The sequence below is a fragment of the Toxotes jaculatrix genome, chromosome 3, assembly GCF_017976425.1.
Source record: "Toxotes jaculatrix isolate fToxJac2 chromosome 3, fToxJac2.pri, whole genome shotgun sequence".
NCBI lineage: Eukaryota > Metazoa > Chordata > Actinopteri > Toxotidae > Toxotes > Toxotes jaculatrix.
Genome location: NC_054396.1, coordinates 24,180,367 through 24,199,687, shown reverse-complemented (window position 1 = coordinate 24,199,687; position 19,321 = coordinate 24,180,367). Strand labels below are relative to the sequence as shown.

The 19,321-nt window shown below is 39.3% G+C and overlaps 1 protein-coding gene across 3 annotated transcripts; it reads left to right on the top strand.

Moving 5' to 3' along the window:
• The first annotated feature begins 6,029 nt into the window (after nucleotides 1-6,029).
• Nucleotides 6,030-19,147, top strand: LOC121179724 (SAM pointed domain-containing Ets transcription factor). Of its 3 annotated transcripts, XM_041034714.1 has the most exons (8): nucleotides 6,030-6,108; nucleotides 7,316-7,413; nucleotides 8,730-8,876; nucleotides 13,542-13,995; nucleotides 14,604-14,801; nucleotides 15,023-15,070; nucleotides 15,343-15,477; nucleotides 16,288-19,147. In XM_041034714.1, exons 4-8 carry the CDS (start codon nucleotides 13,551-13,553, stop codon nucleotides 16,464-16,466), a joined length of 1,005 nt encoding a protein of 334 aa, XP_040890648.1. In that variant the 5' UTR covers nucleotides 6,030-6,108; nucleotides 7,316-7,413; nucleotides 8,730-8,876; nucleotides 13,542-13,550; the 3' UTR covers nucleotides 16,467-19,147. The 3 variants fall into 3 exon arrangements, with proteins under 3 accessions (XP_040890648.1, XP_040890649.1, XP_040890647.1); XM_041034715.1 differs by lacking the exon at nucleotides 6,030-6,108 and having other exon boundaries at nucleotides 7,241-7,413; XM_041034713.1 differs by lacking the exons at nucleotides 6,030-6,108; nucleotides 7,316-7,413 and having other exon boundaries at nucleotides 8,512-8,876.
• Nucleotides 19,148-19,321: the final 174 nt, after the last annotated feature.

The window sequence follows — 19,321 nt, the reverse complement described above, 5'->3', positions numbered from 1 at the left end:
GATTAAGTTGTCTTTTTTAATGAGGACAAATACCAGCTGTGCTTATCATTCCTCTGTATTTTACTTCTTATGCCTCTTAAACATTAAATTACATCAGACTCTTCCAGTATCATCAAATTGACAATCTACAGTTTGGATAAATCCTGTGCCATCTGTCTGAAAAGATCAACAGAAATTTGCAGGTGTAGACATGCTGAGTAGCAGAACGTGGCTCTAGGGATGCCAGTGTTGGTTGGTCTGTCTTGTCCGTCAGTCACTTGGTCCTGAGGAGGTCACAAATGTCTGCACCAAATCAAGGCATTTATGCAACAGCTGTCAAGACATTTCACTAAAAAACAGAAATGCGAGCAGAATGTGGTGCTAGAGGAAAAGTCAGGGAATCACCAAAGTCAGTAGGATTCATCCTCTAGGCACCATGAATGTTTGTACAAAATTCCCTAGCAGTCCCTCCAGTAGTTGGTGAAATATTTCAGTTGGACCAAAGTGGCGGGCTGACTGACCGACATTGCCATCCACGGAGCGGCTCCGCTAGCGAGGCTAAAAACGTGTTAAGCCGCAGCCCCATTATATGCTAACTGATGAATATCTAACAGCAGCACAAACATTTACAGTGCTTACTTCTCATCTCCACTACAGTCCTTGACTGATGTAAGGACAGAACTGTCACTTCCTTGTTACCGTCCAAGCAAACAGTGCCAGTTTCAGTGTCTCCTACAGACCAGAGGATACACAACCTCTTCCACAGAAGTATTAGCAGGTAGATGAGTTCCCAAATATTAAAATTCCGCTTGTTGACTCGTCCTTCATTCACAGATTTCCAAAGAATGTGTGCACCACTGATAGGCGTTTATTTTACTTGTCTGTGTCTGAGGGGGTCAAGTGGTGCAATCGGAATTAGAGACAGGCAGCAGATGTGTGTTTTCATACACCATCTGTTTGATAGAGTTCCTACTTCCTTGAAGGTATCAATGTAATTAGATTAAGGACTTTATTTGAGTGGGAAATGCTGTGGTATCATAAACGACGAGCGGCCTGAGCCAAACTATTTGTAAAGGGACGGCTCAGAGCATTTTTCAGACACAGAGGAGACTAAGCAGTGGAAGATCGTTTACTTAAGTTAAAGATGAGATATCACATGAAACAATACTGCACAGTTTTCTCATTTAAAATTCCACAAAAGGAAATATTCAGAAATATTCACAAGAACAAGAAGAAGTGTTGTAGTTGATCCTAATATATAAACACATTAATAGCAACCTGAAGCTGCTGTAGTTGTGCAACATGCTGCATAGGATTATTATATAAGATTTGTTTTTTCTGTAAAATCTTTATCTACCAAGTAAATATTGACTCAAAGTGTTGAGAAACTGTTGTTAATTAAAATGTATATCCATCTGAAATGTATACATGTCCACAAGATCAAAATAATTAATTTCAATTAAATTAAATTCAGTTTTATTTATATAGCGCCTTCCACAGTCAGAATTGTCTCAAAGTGCTTTACAGAGACCCAGAGCCTGACCTGAACTAAAATACTAAATCTGAACTAAAGTAAAATAGCACTAATAAACATTTTCATAACAATGGATATGTAATGTCATGAAACACATGAGAGGAGTTGCTCCGATGAACCCACTGAACATTATGACCAGTCTGACCCACAACCTCACAATTTCCCTTCACTCTCACCGATCTTATTACTTTTGTTTCCAGCAGCAGCAAAAGCTCAGATGAAGCCACTGTACACTGAATGCTCAGCACCAAACAGCACACAAACGAAGTTAGCAAATAGTTGGTTCACACTGTGGAGCATTTACCAGCTAAAGAGACAACTCTTTATATAAGGGGTTGGAAGTGACCAAAACAGAGCTAAAAGAAGAGTAAATATTGAACTTACATGCATCAGGTAGGCAGAAACATGGCTCCTGATGAATGATAATGTTGTTCCTTGTTTGCTGGATATGTAAATAAGAAACTGTTTACTGACAGGTTTTCAGTGTATATTATTTAACTACTGTGCTTGAGTCAAGATGCAGTTGATAATATATTGCAGATTATCAGGGACCTGTGTGTCTGCTTGTAAGTAAAGAAATGCAAAATCGTTCTTTAAGTCACCAATAGCTAACTGTATTCTCAATATTGCTGGAAGGAAAACTCAGCTCAGTATGTTAGTTTGTTAGCTTATGTATATATATGTGTGTGTGTGTGTGTGTGTGAGTGAGTCAGATTTAAATTCCCTATCAAGTGTTTGATAGGGGCTTCATGTTTGATTAATGAGATTTTATTATTTTGATATTTTAAGGTTACACTCAGCCAAATTGTTACATGCTCACATGTCTCGAACGCTCAGTTTACCTTGGATCCAAATTACATCAACGACCTGTCCTGTAATCTTTGCCAGAAACTCTTTGTTCTGCCAGTTTTTGTTCCAACTTCTGAACAAAAAAAAAATCATCAGTCATCATCAGTAATTTTTTTCCAAAAGGGAAAACTGTGCATTCTTTCTTCTCCATGGAAATGATTCGCCTGCAAAGACAGTTCAAACCTTAATCTGTAACTTTTTGCCCTGAGGCAGGAAGCATCCCTCTCTCCTCTTCATAAAGTGTTGGTGAATACAGTTGCAGTTGCAGGCGTGGGCTTACACAACTTTGAAATTTGAAGTGCATTATTTTCTGAAGTGGACTTCTGTCTTTTGTGGTTTTCTACTGTTGAATAAGCTGTAACTTTGCCTCCAGCGAGCCTCAATTTCAGTGATTAATTGACCTCCTTCAGCAAGATGAGCCTTGTCTTGCGCATCATCACTTGCTATCAGAACTGCAATCTCCAGGTTGATTAGCTTGTTGGTCTAAAGGACAGCAGTGGTATTTGTCATTAGTGCTCGTGGTATTGGGAGTGTCTTTCTAGCAGCTCACAATGAAGAGCCTGTGTTTTCCAGACATGCCTATTCCTGCGTGCAGCAACAGCCTCATCTGTTCCGCTTCAGTTGCTTCAAGTTTGTTTTGCCAGCACAGTCCTTTTCCTGGTGACATGTAAAGTTTAATTCCAGTAAAATTTCTGCTACCATGAAAAACAAACATACAAACAAACAAAAACAAAACAGACGAGCTGTAACTTTCACTTTTTCAACAAAGATGACAAAGCATCTAGGCTTGCGTTTGTCAGGTTGTTTCACTGCCGTTCTGTTTGCCTGCAGGGGCAAATATCGACTGACACATGAAACTCAATAAAGAATAGTTTGACCTGATAAACAGCATCAGTAGCAGAGTAAGAAACACATCTCCAGCTACAGTGTAAATAATGGCGTTAGTGTTGCACAACATACCACCATACAAAGCAACATACACTATGTGATTACCACAGAGGTGTCACTTCAACCAACAGAGATCTTATCTCTTTAATCTCCATTTCTGCTGTTGAGCTTTTTAGCCTCTTATAGTTCCTTGTTTTGGTTTTCATAGCCTTCAGCTTTACTGTTTACAGCAGCAGGCAGCTGTTTGTAATGAACAAAGCTCTAAAAGCCCAACTTGCCCGCTACAAGCCTAGAGCCAAAAGCCAGACAGACTAAAGAGCAGCTAAAGCGTCGGATAATTTTCTTAGAAGATGGTGGAGACCAAAAGGTAGCTAAAAGGAGACTTAATACTGAGGTTACAGTGCATTCAAACGGAAACATAACTCTAAGTGAGTGCTGATATGGCTGTTTGTCACAGACAACAAAAACACAGACAACTTGTAGTATCAAAACTCACACACTTCCCCACTGTATGTTACGTCTGTCCATTCTCATTTCCAGCTTCTGCACCTCCTCAGAGCTTCATTACATAACACCGCACACCATCTTTTGACCTCACATCTGTTGGTTTTTGCGCATCTGCATGATCAGGCATGTCTCTGCAACGTTAAATGTTTTACAAGCAGAGAAATGCCTTGGCACGCTGCCCGGCTGTTGAGATAAATCATCAGGAAATGGATCTGAACTTGACCTTCTAACTGTCCTTTTGAGGAGTAACGTTACAGTCGAATGCACCGCTGCCAATAAGCCTCTCTGTTTTCAAGAGGAAGTAATATAATATGGCTCCAATACACTGTCAAAATGTTTTTAGTTGTATTTATCACATTGCATTCAGTCAGCAGTAAGCTTTTATTCGTGAAATGTTTCTCACATGATGCCACATGTAGTAGTACAAATAGGCTGTATCACATTTTTCCAAGCTGACCAAGGACTGAATTCCTATTCAATAATCCCCCCCCAAAACAGTTAAAAGTGTTCTCCTAAAGTAAGAGGAGGCGACGCTCCTCATATTCTGACAATGTGACACTCATTCACTCAACAAAGATTACACTGAGGCGATCCACCAGTGTTTGTTGACTTTGCTAAGATAACTCAGGTGGGTGACCGACACCTGTTTAGAGTAGGGACACCTGCACAATCATTAGTCATATCAAGATCACAGTGAACCAATTGTGGCTTCGCATTTGACTTGCAGTCTGTTAGCTTCTTTTTACCGCATCATCTTTCAACCATGAGAATGTTGTTTTAGAGCCAAAGAAAAGCTGAAACACTATTTGAAGAAACTGCCATGCAAATTTTGTTGATGTACTGGATGCGGGTAAAACCAAAAGCAAACAGACTTTTTCACCTAATAGATGTCTGTAAGTGTTTCTTTTTATATGAGCAAGCTCTTTTAAAACTGTACAGCACGTTCACTTTTACTCACAAGGTAATTTAATTGTGTACCATGTCATAAATTCGAAATTTGTATGTGGACGCACGCCACACAGACGTATGCATACACACGTCCACGCTTATTCCATATGAATGGAACACACACATGCGTTTAATGCACAAGCACACACACACACACACACATTCATATCCAATTTCATACTGAATTGTCCAATGAAAGGAGGCGGTCATCGCACACGGTTTGATTTGGTGTGTCTACAAACACTCAGCTGCTAAGAAGTCTTGACGCAGTTTGTGCACACCCTCTCTGTATCTCACAATTAGTCCATTCAGACTGTGGAGAACCATATCAAACTCACTGCACTGGAAATAGAAGAATAGAAAATATGTCCTGGAACTTAAAAAGAAAAAGAAACTTTTTAGTGCTATCAGAAGACTGGCCTTTTAGCGACTTACATGGTGAATTAAGAGCAAGATTAGAGGGGAAAGATTAGATATACAGCAGTCTTAAAGCACCTTTATTGTTGCGAGTGACCACTGTTTTTCTCATTTTCTTTCAAAGCCTTTTCACAAACACCTGTTATTTCTGTGCTTTTGACAGACATTGTTCAAACAGGCTTAAATTGCACAAAAATTTCCTTTTAAGGAAACTGTTATTACAATGAATGACACAGACAGTTTTTGCATTTGTGGTTAAGCTTCACTAACTCTAAATAAAAGGAAACAACAGCCTTTTTCACAAGTGAGTTGCTGAAGACAGTTTCTCTGTCCTCACAAATGTCAACATGATGAGGTAATGTGCAATGATAGAGATCTAAACATGTGCTTGTTTTTTTTAGGTTGTATTGCTGGTCATGATATCACCGATGCATCTGGAACTTTTTTGCATATACGCTCGGAAATCACTGTAACGCAAAATCCTTAACAGCCCAGAGGCCCAAATGGTGTACTGTGACTTTATATTAAAACACAAATATATATTTTCACTTTAGCTGTCCAATGTTGATCCTCAGTGTATATTTACTCATTATGGGCTGGATTTTACTCTAGACATTAGAGTGAATATACTCAGCTGGTAATATGATGACACTAAGTTTTGTTCCAGTCCAAAGAAAGCAAAAGCAAAAGTATGTTATGTTGTGACAGTTAAAAGCAAAAATAGTTGCAATGACCAGAAACATTCATCGAACAGCTCAAGCTACACAGAAGCAGTGTGTTGTAGAGCAACATGCCTCTTTGGAACAGACTGAGCATGTGAACCAGCAGCAGAGAAAAAGGTTTAAGTTACAGTTTTCTGAGAAGTTCCTATAAACATTTTGATTTTTTTTTTCTTCCAGTGTAAAAGCTTGTGCATTAATTTCACTGATTCAAGCTGACAACAGTAACTACTCCATGAAGCCAACAACTATTTATGTCAAGAGGAGGTGAGTAATTTTATTTTAATTTCAGTTTTATGTTACTTTACACTTGACAGCACCACTTTTAAGAAGGGATTTTATAATTAGCTATAAAAAAGCTATGATTACTATTTACTTTGGATGATTCATTGCGAAAGTACCTAACAGTGTATAAAGCAGTTAAAATGATCTCCGCCTTCATCACTTACATTATTAAAAACCTGGCACACCCACACGGGTGTTTTGACATAGACTATGGTTCAGTACTCAGAACCAGGGACTCCCAGAGAGCAGTGCTGACAGTGAATGGATTAACCTGGTACATTGAGTACAGCAAAATCAGGTTGAAGTTGATCATAGCTCTGCTGAAAATTTACAGTATGTAAGGTCACCAAAACATATTTACCAGTAAGAATAATAATTTTTTTTAAAAAAAGCAAAACTAATTTATGTGAGTGAGGGAGATGTTACATTTAGAGAAGTATAATCAATAAATGAAAACACCTGTGGCGCTGTAGCATGGTGTGTACAATCTGTAAATGCTTTTTACATTTTAATGCATCCAGTATATAGTAAAACAATATAAGTATAATGTAAGATTATACTGAGGAATGATTTAAGTAAATTTTGTAGATGATAATGCAAGACTTTTACTTCACATGACCATATGTAAACTGAAAGCAACATTTATCATTTTAATTTGAACTTCCTGTTCAAGCAGGCTTCAAAGAGGTCCCGTCTTAAAGCGATCACAGTTTAAATCAGGCACATAAGAAATAAAAGCTTTTTGAACAGTGCCTGACTTTAACATCTGACTAACTGAGCCTGCTGAAGCCTTCTGCTGAACCCCAAAATACATTTTTATGCAGAATGACGACACTGAAATCGCTTTAGACAGAAATCTCTTTTCAGTCTGTGTGTAGAGGAGGAATGATTACATTGTCAAACATCATGATAATGCTTTCAATGTACACATGGGCATGTGGGTATTGTATGAAGACAGACTTGAAAAATTGTGGACCTATTCTTCAAGTTAAAGGTCATAATCTGGCCACACATTATCCACATTATGAGTAAATATTTAAGTTAAGAGCCACTTTTCATCTTAAAGTTTCCTAGACAAATAGTAATATCTTATATGTGGAGTGATGTATGTTTTTCACATATGGTCTGAGCACCATCTGCATTAATCTATTACCTGTCATTTGAGTGTGCCTCTGAACTGTGAAACTAGATGTTTGAGTGGAATCCAGGTGAGCATGGGGGGAACACACAAACTCCAAAAAGTGAAGATGAAAAACCTGCGGTGGAGGAAGAACTCAGATCCTTTACGTAAGTGAAAGTACCAAAACCACAGTAAAAATATTCCACTACAAGGAAAAGTCCTGTCTTCAAAGTCTCACTTCAGTAATAGTAAATGTAATTTCAGCAAAATGTACTTGTTCTGCATAGAGACCCCTGACACTGATGTATTATTGTATATGACATTATTAGATTATTAACACTGATGTGTGATGTTAAGTTGTACCTGGTCGAGGTAGAGTTCATTTTAACTGCTTTACGTACAGTCACCGGCTAAATCTGAGAAGTCGTGAAATGATTAATGAGATAGAAAAAAAACTTCTGCTACACACATTTGTATTCATACTTTGGACTTCTCACTATTATTTGCACAGGATTATTTTACCCTTTGTAGGTGCCAACTGTTATTTGAATGAAACAATCCTGGAAGGTTTTATTTTATTTATTAATTTTTTTAAACAGCTGACACCTCAAACACATCCGAACTTATAGACAATGCTTTTTTTGTAAAGGAGGTTGGGAGTCAAAATGGTTGGGAACTAATGGTTAAATATTGCATAATATATCTTATGGTCCAAGTATAATCCAATACTTTTTAATATACAATCTTAATCTGAAAAGTTACTACTGTGGCCACATAAATATAGTAAAGTGAAGAAAGTACAACAGTTGCTGTGGAGCAGAAGCAGAGTTCAAGTTGTACTTCAGTACTTGACCAAAATGTGCTCAGTTACTTTCCACTGCTGCACCTGGAACCTTTCAGCTGTGAAACAAAAGTGTTTGTTAAAAAACGTTTAAATTTCTTATAAAGTTTTTTTTTTTTTCAAAGTGATAAAATTCTTTAGTCTCTTATCTCTTTGAATTGTCTGTCACCTAAGCACTGAGGTCAACTACCAGTGTTTGAGGAGGTCTGAGCTAATCTGCAAGACACATGGCACTTCAGACACACACACACACACACACACACACACACACACACACACACACACACACACACACACACACACACACACACACACACACACACACACACACACACACACAGAGGGTTGTGTGCATAAGTAAACACTACTGCCCTATAAATACAAATTGCAGTCAATGGTGCTGGAATTCCTTTGCACTCACTCACCCAGTCACTTGCCCTGGCTCCTTCTCACTTTGTACACACCCCCAGCAGGTGCTTTCACTTGAAGTTTGGTTTGCAGTTGTGCTTTAGGCTGTGACTTTCAGGTTAAGTGTAATTCTAACAAAAAGTGAGGTAGGGTCAGAGGCCTCGGGCTGGGGTCTCTGCGAAACTCATCATATTGAAGGGTGGTGCCCTCTGTCTGCTGCACCCCTGCCCTCAGGTGGCGTCCGCACGTCCCGTCTGAGGCGTGCGCTGATCGGAAACGGGACAAAAGGCCATCTTTCACCCTGAACAGAAGCAGAGCTGCTCCGCATCTGCCATCATCCAGTCAAGTTTTGCCTCTGGCCATCAGCGCATCTTTGCCTTGGTAAGAAGAAGCTGCCTTACACAATGTCTCAGATATGTAATGTGTGAAATCCAGTGTTTATTTTCTGTTTTCACAGTTTTATTATTGTCATTTAAATGGAGAACTTTTGTGTGACACTGGGTGTGGTTTGCTGGCAGTTCATAAAATCAAAATTTCTACTTTTCATACGTTACAGTGAATATTAAATAGTATAGATGTTCCACTTGCACCTGTCTATTACATTATCATCATCTCAAGGTTTACATGCATATGTAATTAATTAACTTAAAACTTTGTCTGTGAGATATATATATATATATATATATATATATATAAGAGAGAGAGAGGAGAGAGAGAGAGTTATAGTTGTTGCGCTTGGTTTTACATATTTTGGTCACAGCAAGAAATAAATCTGGAAATCTTGAAACAGTCTGAAAAGGCGGAAAAGAGAGTGGAAGAGAAGAAGAGCTGCAGAAAAAGCTATTATCATTATCATCATTAATTTACCTTTTCAGTTTTGTTTAATTTTCTGTGTGTATCTTTCTGTATCTTAGTCAGGTTGATAAAAAACAAAATGCGGTAAGATAAAGGCCGTCTGAAGGGTTGTTGGAGGTTTCATGCCAAAACCCACAATGATAAAACAAAATCAAATTAGATTTGTCACTGATGCCCAGGATAGGATGGAGGATTTAATTATGATGAATTTCAAATTAATTTCTGAAATATTGGCAAAAGAAAACATTAATTAATGCATACTTATCCACCATTGTTATGCAACTTTTTGGAGCTAAGTTCATCAACAACTTTTAAACCATTGAAGAGGGCGCAACAAGGTGAAACAATTAAAAGCCACTCAAACCTCCAACGATGTGGAAAACTTCAAAAGTTCAAGGAAATATTTAAGGTGGTTTTAGACTAATGTTTTAATTTGAGGAACGCTAAAACCTCCTCATTGGTCCAGACAGATCTTATGTTTTAAATGTGCCGCCATGTTCACTCTCTTCACTTGAGTGAAAGTTTCAATGGATGTTGGAACTTTGTGAATGAAAGTTTCAAAGGTCACATGCTTCACATGCTACTAAATCTGTTTCCATTGTACTTTGTCGAATTTTGCTTCCACTGATCCTCCAACATTTCGACTCTTTTACAGATTTTCTGCTACAGTTGTTTCATATATATATGTATATGAAATGTAGTCCGGTCTGCCTTACATTTCCCTCAAAATGTATTTACTGTTGCAAATTAGTCGTTTATAAATGCAATTAGTAGGAATCAGCACAAAACAGACAGATGGAAATGGACCTTATGTTTGTCCGCATGCACTTCTAGGCCACAAGGCCAGACCAGGCGCTTTCTAAAGTGCTGCTGATTACAGATATTTTTTGCGTAACTTTTAAAACTACTAAAAACCTGCTCTTTCTCATCTTCTCATAATCAGCACTTTAAATCCAGCCGCACCAGCACATGCCTCGGGCTCCATAGTGAGAGTCTCCATATCTTCACTATCTCTGCAGTTTCAAAACAGGTGACAGGTTCATTTCTCCATCCGTCTGCGGCATGTCTCCAATCTTCAGGTCCAATCTCAGTTATATGACATTTATCACCTACATCATTAACTGTGAATACAGCCCAACGTCTAAATGAATTTGAACCAGCAACAAAAGCATTTGAAATGGTTTAGTGTTTCCTAGGATGTTGGCCTAATGCCATCGCACCTCACTAACAGCCAGTGCACCATCATCCCCCCCACTGGCAGTGGTTACAACCCACTCAGGGATGGAAAAAATAAAGAACATAATAAAACACCAAGAATTTAATGAAATATATTAAAGAATGTAGTATAACAGAGAAAAAGAATGATGTGCAATGGCCTGTTAACTACAGATGTTGTAAACAGCAATAAAAATAGAAGGCATTGACACAGAATCCGTCTTTATTTGCAATTCATAAAACTGGCTAAAAGCCTAAAAATAGATTATACTGCGACACCTAAACCTAATTTATAATGTGAACAAAGCACCTGCACATTACTATTGCCATAAACTAAAAGATGCAAATCACTATCTCCAACCTGCAGGTTTTCTACCCTGCATTCGTCACATTGAGCAAGTAGCTCGACACAATGATGACACTCCTTCTTTCCTTGTTCTTGGAACAATGACTTCCTTAGTTGGTCCAAGTTTCCCATGAGAAACAATAACAAGGAAAAAAAAAATCTCCCTTTAACGCTCACATGGCAAATAGTCACGCCTGGCTGTACACACTCCTTTAACTCCAGACTCAAACAACACAGACCTTTTTCTTTTTTTCCCCTTTTTTTTGTGATGAGCTCAAACATTTTGGTCACCTTTAGGTGGATGTTCTGAAATCTTCCCTACATGTGACATTTTCTTTTTTCAACTCGGATTGAATCAGGTTAAACAGTTTTGAAAGAGTATACCTTTGGTTGTTTTAATCACTACTCATTAACTTTAATCTAAACACTCTGTTGACTTTTGACACAAAAAGGTTTCAGCAACAATGATGAATGGGCTAACGGGTTAAGTTTAAGCTAGATTGGCTGTATTGGTCTGCAAAATATTCTACTTTTATTTGAACATAGAGTTCAGAATCGAGGAGTTTTTGTGATAATTCAGGCTTCTAGCTTTTTATGTGTAGGAAAATGATCCTGAGGTAATTCTCAGATTTATTTTTTTTGCAGAAAAACACAAAAACAAATAGAAAAATGTGATGACACAGCTTCAGTTGTATAAAATAGAAGGCAACCTCTTCATGTTAAATGAGACCAAGCATAAAGGGGGAATATGGTTCCCAGCGTGGAGGTCTGCAGTCCTGAGTCCTTTTCCTTGGGTGTCAAAGGCTGACTTTGCTGAGTAAATGGAGCAAACTCTAATGCTCCTGAAATGAATATCAGCGTCTTGACCAAACTCATTTAGAGATCAGTCAGGGTCTTAATCCCTCTCCCCGGGGGTGTGTGTTTGTGTCTTTTTCTTGTGCCCCCTCTTCCTTTTGGAAGAAGGTAATATGGCTAAATTTGCTTTGCTAATGGGCTTAGCGCAAGCTGTTACAGAGCAGAGTTAACACGCAGCAGCCAGGCTGGGATACCGGTGGCTTTTAATCTGACTCCTGATGGAGTGAAAGGGAGAGTGGGTTATAGTTTACGAGAAGTTTGGAGATAAAAGGAAGACTGGGGAGGTTTTACAGTGGGGGGTTGAGGACCAAAGACCGGAATCTTTTCTGTGGGGGCAGGGAAGATAACTTTATTTATCTTTTGGGGAAGTTTTGTAAGAGAAACTATAAGAGCAAAAAAAGTATTTTTTCAACAGTTGACAGTTGTTAGCAGCTCCATGAGATCACAATTAATTGATTCTTGCTGCATCCGAAGAGCCTCTTCTCTTTTCTGTAAGTGTGCAGCCCCCCCCCCCCCCCCCTTTTTTTTTTCTATGATAAAGGTTTAATGTGACTTTGATAAATGATATTGGCTGATGGGTGTAGTCTCACCATCATTTGGCAAACTTTATGAGACTCTAATTCCTTTGTGTCTTGACAAATAAAGCCATGTCTCTCCTCGAACATGTGCTCTGTGGGAGCACACTTCCTTTACTGTGGCATCAGCAACAACCACTGATAACTTGATGTGTATGTGTGTGTGTATGTGTGTGAGACAGCAGTGTGCCTTCCCATATGCCAGCTGTGGCAGGTGCACATTATGCCATATCAGAATTTACCCTGAGATTACAACACTTGTGCTACAGCTGACGTCCATAAATGAGCACTTATGATGGCAATTTCCTGTTGAGAAAAAGCTGTCGCACCTATCAGTCTAATCTTCATAAAACAGGCACCTTTCTTTTTTTTTGGCACATGGTTTTTGTGCAGAGCGTGTGCACGCTCTTCTCCACATTATCTGGCTTCCATTTGATTAAAATCTCCAGCTGACAGTGGAGACAGAGGGCTGCGGAGACGGCACCTTGAAAGCTGAGTCAGGCGGCGGAGCGGCTTCAGGTCTCAATACGAGTCACCTACCCCCAAGACTTCAGCCATTCTGGGCAACTGACCCACAAATAAGAGACTCAGTCAAATCCATTTTGCCCCATGCCTGTCAGCGCTGTGTGTGTTTTAACTCTCTTGAGGGTCATTTTCCTGGTGTCTCCATTAGGCTCTGGGTTCTTATAGAGACACGAGCAAGCGCGGACTCACCACAGTTCTGCTCGTGACACATTACGTAAGGATAAGGATTTTTGCTTGCAGTTACTCTGATGGAGTTTCTTACAAAGCTCAAACTAATGCTGGTTTAGCAGCCAAAGAATTGTAAGAAAGGAACTGTTGGTAAAGGTATTGTCTTTTTGACTTAAATCGTGACATGATTTTAATCAAAGTGATGCTTGAATGTTGCTTGAAAACCTTTGTCAGACAGGATCATCGCTGATGTGCTCTTGTCGACTGCAGATTTAAAGCATATATTTACCTTCAAATCTTCTTTACTCATCTTTATGTTACAGGCAGATCTGTTGATTCTTTTTAATCTAACACTATTCAGAATAAGTTTACTTTTTTTGTATTAACATTTTGCAATGCTGAAAGGATGCTTTAAAAAGTTTATATAGCTCACACTTCATGACTTCATGTGCAGGTGACAGGTTGGAAAAAGTTTAATGTTGCTTCTTTGTTTTCCTTTATCTTCAGGTACCAGTTATGTCAAACTCAGTGGGCAGTTTATCAGAAGGCACAGTGTATGGGTCCAGGATTGGGATGACTGAGGACTCCCTCGCCATTCTGGAGCGGAACAGGGGCTCTGGAGAGCCCTGGGACATGACGGAGACCAAACCAAACGTGGAAACTCTGGAGCGTGGCATGCCAGGCCTCTACCTCTCCTGCTTTGACATGCTTCTCACCGAGGATGCAGCGTGGCTCGTGAAAGTTTCAGAGGCCACCCCAACGCTGGCTGTACCCATGACTCACATGGAGACCCGGGAAGAACCAGAACAGTGCCCGGTCATTGACAGCCAAGAACAGGGACTCTCCCCGGGGCTGGAGGGCCAGGAGGAGGAGCGTTCTCTGGAGCAGGTGCAGAGCATGGTGGTGGGAGAAGTGCTGAAGGACATTGAAACAGCCTGCAAACTGCTCAATATAACGCCAGGTAGGCTACCTTCCACCACACCTGCTGCCACAGTTTGTCATCCTCAAGCGGGGTGTTACAGTATCAAGAGAAATAACTGGCAAAGAAACAAATCTTTAAAGTAAGCAAAGCTTTTTTCATGACAAAAAAAAAGAAAAAAAAAAAACAAACAAAATGCTGCCTGTTATTTGCAGGTACAGGAATATTGATTCAGAGACGCTTAAGCCACTGGTTCTTGCTCCCAAAATCAACACATATTTGTGTGGATAGCCAAGGCAAGATGACAGATCCCTTAAATCATGTCCTTACTGACGCATAGCCGTGTTTGCCTGCTCCAGGATCTGTTTAATCCTGACCTTTGCATGAGTTTTCTTGGGTTATGACAGTGATGGTTCTTTTCTGCCAGTAGACGTGTACACAGTCTTAAGGGCGAGGTCTCTCATGCTCCCAAAGCAAACACAGGAAGCATTATGTATTGTAAGGCTTCTGGCTGTCATAAACCACCGTGATCCCCACTCAGCTATTCGACTGATTAGAATTGTAGTAATTGCGGTAACCAGATAATTTATTGTAGAGGCAGCTGAGAGTTTTCTCACCGTTTTTCATATCTTTCTTTGTTTTTTTTATAGACCCTATAGAGTGGAACACGGGAAATGTGCAGAAGTGGCTACTGTGGACAGAGCATCTGTACAGGCTGCCCCACGCAGGAAAGTCTTTCCAGGAGCTGACAGGAAAGGACCTTTGTGCCATGAGCGAGGAGGAGTTTCGCCACCGTTCGCCGCAGTGTGGAGACACACTGCACGCACACCTGGACATATGGAAGTCAGGTAAGGGTGTGATATTTATTTAACAAGTTCATCATAGACTGCTGCACCTCCTACAATGACTGTATTGCCTAACGTTTAGCTGTTTTGAACTTCTAAGTGCGTGCACGTGTATATTAGTATGTTTCTGCATGTTTGGGTGGGGGTAAGAGGCATCAAGCATTGATTCACTTGAAGTAAAAGCTTTTTCTTAAGTTAAACATTTGTCTGTCTTTTCCTTCCAGCTGCCTGGATGAAAGAGAGGTGTTCAGCTGGAGACACCAAAACTACAGGTAGGCTTGTTTTTCTTACACACCTACCATTAACAAACTATAACAAATGAAAGGAGCATACATGCTTTGCACAGAGTTAGTCAAAATAAATCTAATGCACTGCTGACCTTTAAATTTTTACACACTTTTAACCACTGGACGGGCAAATCAAGCTTTTGTACTGTGTATTTTCAGTGTCCTGATTAAAGCTTAAGAGCCTGGTACTCTTTGGTATGAGTCTTTTCTCAGTGAATTACAACACAACAACCCAGCATTGTTGTTTTGTTGTGCAGGCAGCGAGGAGCTTTGGTCTGAGGCCGATTCGTCCTGTTCCGGTCAGCCCATTCACCTGTGGCAGTTCCTCAGAGAGCTCCTGCTCAAACCTCACAGCTATGGACGCTGCATCCGCTGGCTCAATAAAGAAAAAGGTTCTCTCATTTTTTTTTTAATGTTGTGTGCACACATGCTCCATCTCCAGCCACTTTAATACAGACTGTTTTAAACACCCAGTAGTTCCCTGAATTTTACCTATCAACTCACAGTTCAGCTGCTTTCATAGCAAATACATAGCAAATTTTAAAGGCTTTAATGGCTTTAACTGTAATTGTCTCTTCATTTCCTTTTACTTGCTACATATGAACTGACATTTCAGCTGCTTCCATCTCTCGTTCTTTAAAGCGGTCACAATTGTTATTTTACAGTAACAATGAGTTGCTTTGCTTGGATTTAGAGATCTTTGTTGTAAGCTTCAGTTCAGCGTTTAGCTTTCAGGCCCACAGCTTCTCTGTTCTGGTTCATCTCACTTGTCTCGTAGTGTCGTTTCCAGAGAGAACAAGGTCTGAAAACACACTGCACACTACCCTGCTCTGCAGTACCAATAAAATACTGTACCAACTGGAACAATTAGCAAAAACAGATATTTGCTTCAGGTGGTGGAGATCAAAAACAGAGCAAAAAGAGAGTGAATATTGGACAGAGGTGGAGTTTGCTACTCCGAACTGATATTTCAAACCCTTTTAGTGCTTCAGCTGACACTTCAGCTCCTCCAGAGCCTCAGTCTCAGCATTAATTGCTTCTATCTCTTTCACCCTCAACCTACAGTGCTATTCAACTTCTCAGGTGATGCAAAAAAAATATTACTATTGAACTGCTCTCTTTATGAGCACACATACAATGACTCTTTTGTACATTTTGTGGCACGTTCTTACAAATGTCACATCTCTTGTGACTCTCACCAGGTATCTTTAAAATCGAAGACTCGGCTCACGTCGCTAGGCTGTGGGGACTCAGAAAAAATCGACCTGCAATGAACTATGACAAACTGAGTCGCTCCATACGTCAGTACTACAAGAAGGGCATCATTCGCAAGCCTGACGTGTCTCAGAGACTGGTGTACCAGTTTGTTCACCCAGTATGAGGCTGCAGCAGAGTGGGAGGAGGAGGGGGAGGAGATGGAAACCTACAAAATTAAAAGGACACGCTATCTCACCATGCACTTGAACACCTAAACCCAAGATGAAAAGGTGACAGAGAACACGTGCACTGACCAACCCCAATGGTACACACTTCTACTGCCAACACTGAAGCAACAGCTGGCAGCTGCTGCATGAAGGCTTATCTGTGCACGGGCCGAGAGGAAGAGACAAAACAATGTGGCTGCTGAGGCTTTTTCCTGCAGAATGAAACAAACACAGTTTAAAAAAAACAAAAAAAAAACATTAAAACGAAATGAACTGCCTTTTCATTTGCATGATCTGCCTGTTTATTTTTCCATAATGTGATTCTCAATTGTCCTTTACTCATTACGATAAACAGTTAGAAGTGATAGCTCTCACGTACCAGCTTCAGGAAAACGCCCATCGCCCACAGCTACATTTGCTTTGTCTTTTCATTTAACTTGCCTTGACCACGGTTTCTGTTTGAATTAGAGCCCGTTTTTTTGACACGGTTGAACATGTGGTTAAATTGTTTTGCTTCTTTTTTGGGTTTGGTCCTGGTTACACATGCAATCAGTCAATCAGCTCCAGCAACCCATCGACTGCAGGACAAGGACTCCTTTTTTTTCTTATTTGATTCAAGGGTGAAAACCTTTGGAGGATTGTTGAAACCCTGCTGTGACTGTGTTTATAATAACACTTTTGTTGTTTTTAGTTTGTTTTTTTTCTGATGTGTAACCTGGCAAAGACTCTTGCATTCCCTAAATATTGTTTCACTGCTGAGGAGCCCTGCTTTGCATTTTATGTTTTCGACTCTGGTTTACACTGCTGTATATTGCATTTTATGTGCTGGGTGTTTTATTATGGAGACCCAAAGTGTTCAAAATAAAATGAATAGAAAATGAAATAAACAATCAGAGACATACACACAGACACGTCATACAACCATGAAATTATATAAATGAATCAAAGGATGATGTAACATTTCATATCTAAAACTTATTTTCACAACATATATTTGATCTGAATTTATTCTTTTGAGTATTTATTTCAGGTTTTATTTATACATTTCATTTTGAATGCTTTGGGTGTCCATATTTCGCACTCATTTGGTTCTTGCCATAGTGCTTACTATTTTCACCTGGAGAGATGACCTACATGTCTGCCTGAGCAAGGATATGATATCTGAGCTTAAAACAAGGCTCAATAAACTTCATTTTCTAGCCCACCATGCATGTGTGTGGTGTATTTGAACTAATAACAGTTAAGCAATATGTGTAAATCCAGCCCATTTTATCTGAAAGCTCACCAGTCATCATGTAATTACTAATGTTGCATGTTTGTTGCTATTTTATTTTTTGTCTCACCTCTAACTGATCTTTCTTTGATTTTGTCCAACAGGTTTTAAGATTTGTTATAACTGCTCTCTCTATGAAGTAAGCCAGAGGGAGACTGGCTGCCAAGAAAACATGGCCTTGAGCTTAGTTGAGCTGTTTAATCTTGCAGGTAAAAAGAGGAAACGCATTCATCCGTGCGTATACTGTACAGGTTTAAAATCTCACTGAGAGAAATGTGAATTTAAAGAATCAAGCGGAGTTAAGATGTCCATGCTGATGTGATAATACCCCAAGAAATGTGTCATGCTTCAGATAATTACAGCCTGTAGAGAACAAACAGAGTTACATCTGTACCTATGGGAAGAGAGGGCAGAATATATTAGTAGGCCTCACCTGCTGCTTCACCGCTGTAAACAACAACAACCATTTTAATCCACCCTGAAAAGATGCCGCCACGCATCCTTATTAACTCCTTATTTTATTTTATTTTACAATTTTCTTATGACTTTTCACCTACTTTGTCTTCATCCTTGTCTACATCAAAATGAATTTTCAAGTTTTGAAAGTTAATTTTGAAAACAGCAGTCTGAGGCGAGCCCATTTCCATGGGAATAAAAAAACATAAACACCATCCAACCACAAAATGTACTTAAAAAAGCAAATAGATGTTTTGTAACTGTTTTTTTTTAGGGTTGACCTAAAATATCAACAGATAACAACCACAAATTATTAGCAATCTGCGCAGGTTGGCTAATGTGGATTCAGTTATTACACCACAAAGAAATGAGGGTACTATCTTTGAAATAATATCTATGTGTTTAATATGTTATGTACCTGTTGAGGAAACAGTCTTGTCCTGGGGCACTGTGGGAATTTGACTGGTCTGGGTAACTGCTAGCAGGTGTGTTGATTGAACTGGATGATACTGAAGGATTGTGTTTGTGTTTGTGGGAATCTGTCTCTTGATCTGATGCATTATATGACAAGTCGCTTCACAAAGAGCTGAATGTGGTTACTGCTGACCTCTAGTGCCAGAAACTGTTATTAAGTTTGAAGTTAAACCCAAGAGGCTGCAGCATTAACCTTAGTCCAACTCCTTCTCAGGCTAGATTAAAAGTGAGGTGATACATTTACATATGTACAATTTTAACGTATGTATACTTTATTTAAGTATTTTCATTTTATGCTACTTTATACTTCTATCCCATTACATTTCAGGGGAAAATATTACTTATATTATTGTGTTTTAGCAGCACTATTGAGTCGAAAATACAGGCTTATAAAGGAAACTGTGACTTGACACATCTTTAAACATCTCTTTACATTTTCATCTCAGGTTCACAGACGCTCAAATGTGCCTCAGAGTTTTCTGAAGACTTCTTTTATTTTTGCTTATGCAGATGAACAGGCACTACAGTTTGGAAATTACAGCACTATGCTAAAAAGAAAAAGAAAGAAAAAAAGAAAGCCCTCTAGAGCTCTAAAAAGTTTTCCTTCAA

Bases quoted from the DNA above. Each gene is read 5' to 3' on its own strand.
- LOC121179724 (XM_041034714.1), top strand. From the start codon at position 13,551: ATGTCAAACTCAGTGGGCAGTTTATCAGAAGGCACAGTGTATGGGTCC. The intron at 15,071-15,342 runs GTAGGCTTGTTT...TTTGTTGTGCAG, and splicing joins TGGAGACACCAAAACTACAG to GCAGCGAGGAGCTTTGGTCT. The intron at 15,478-16,287 runs GTTCTCTCATTT...GACTCTCACCAG, and splicing joins CTGGCTCAATAAAGAAAAAG to GTATCTTTAAAATCGAAGAC.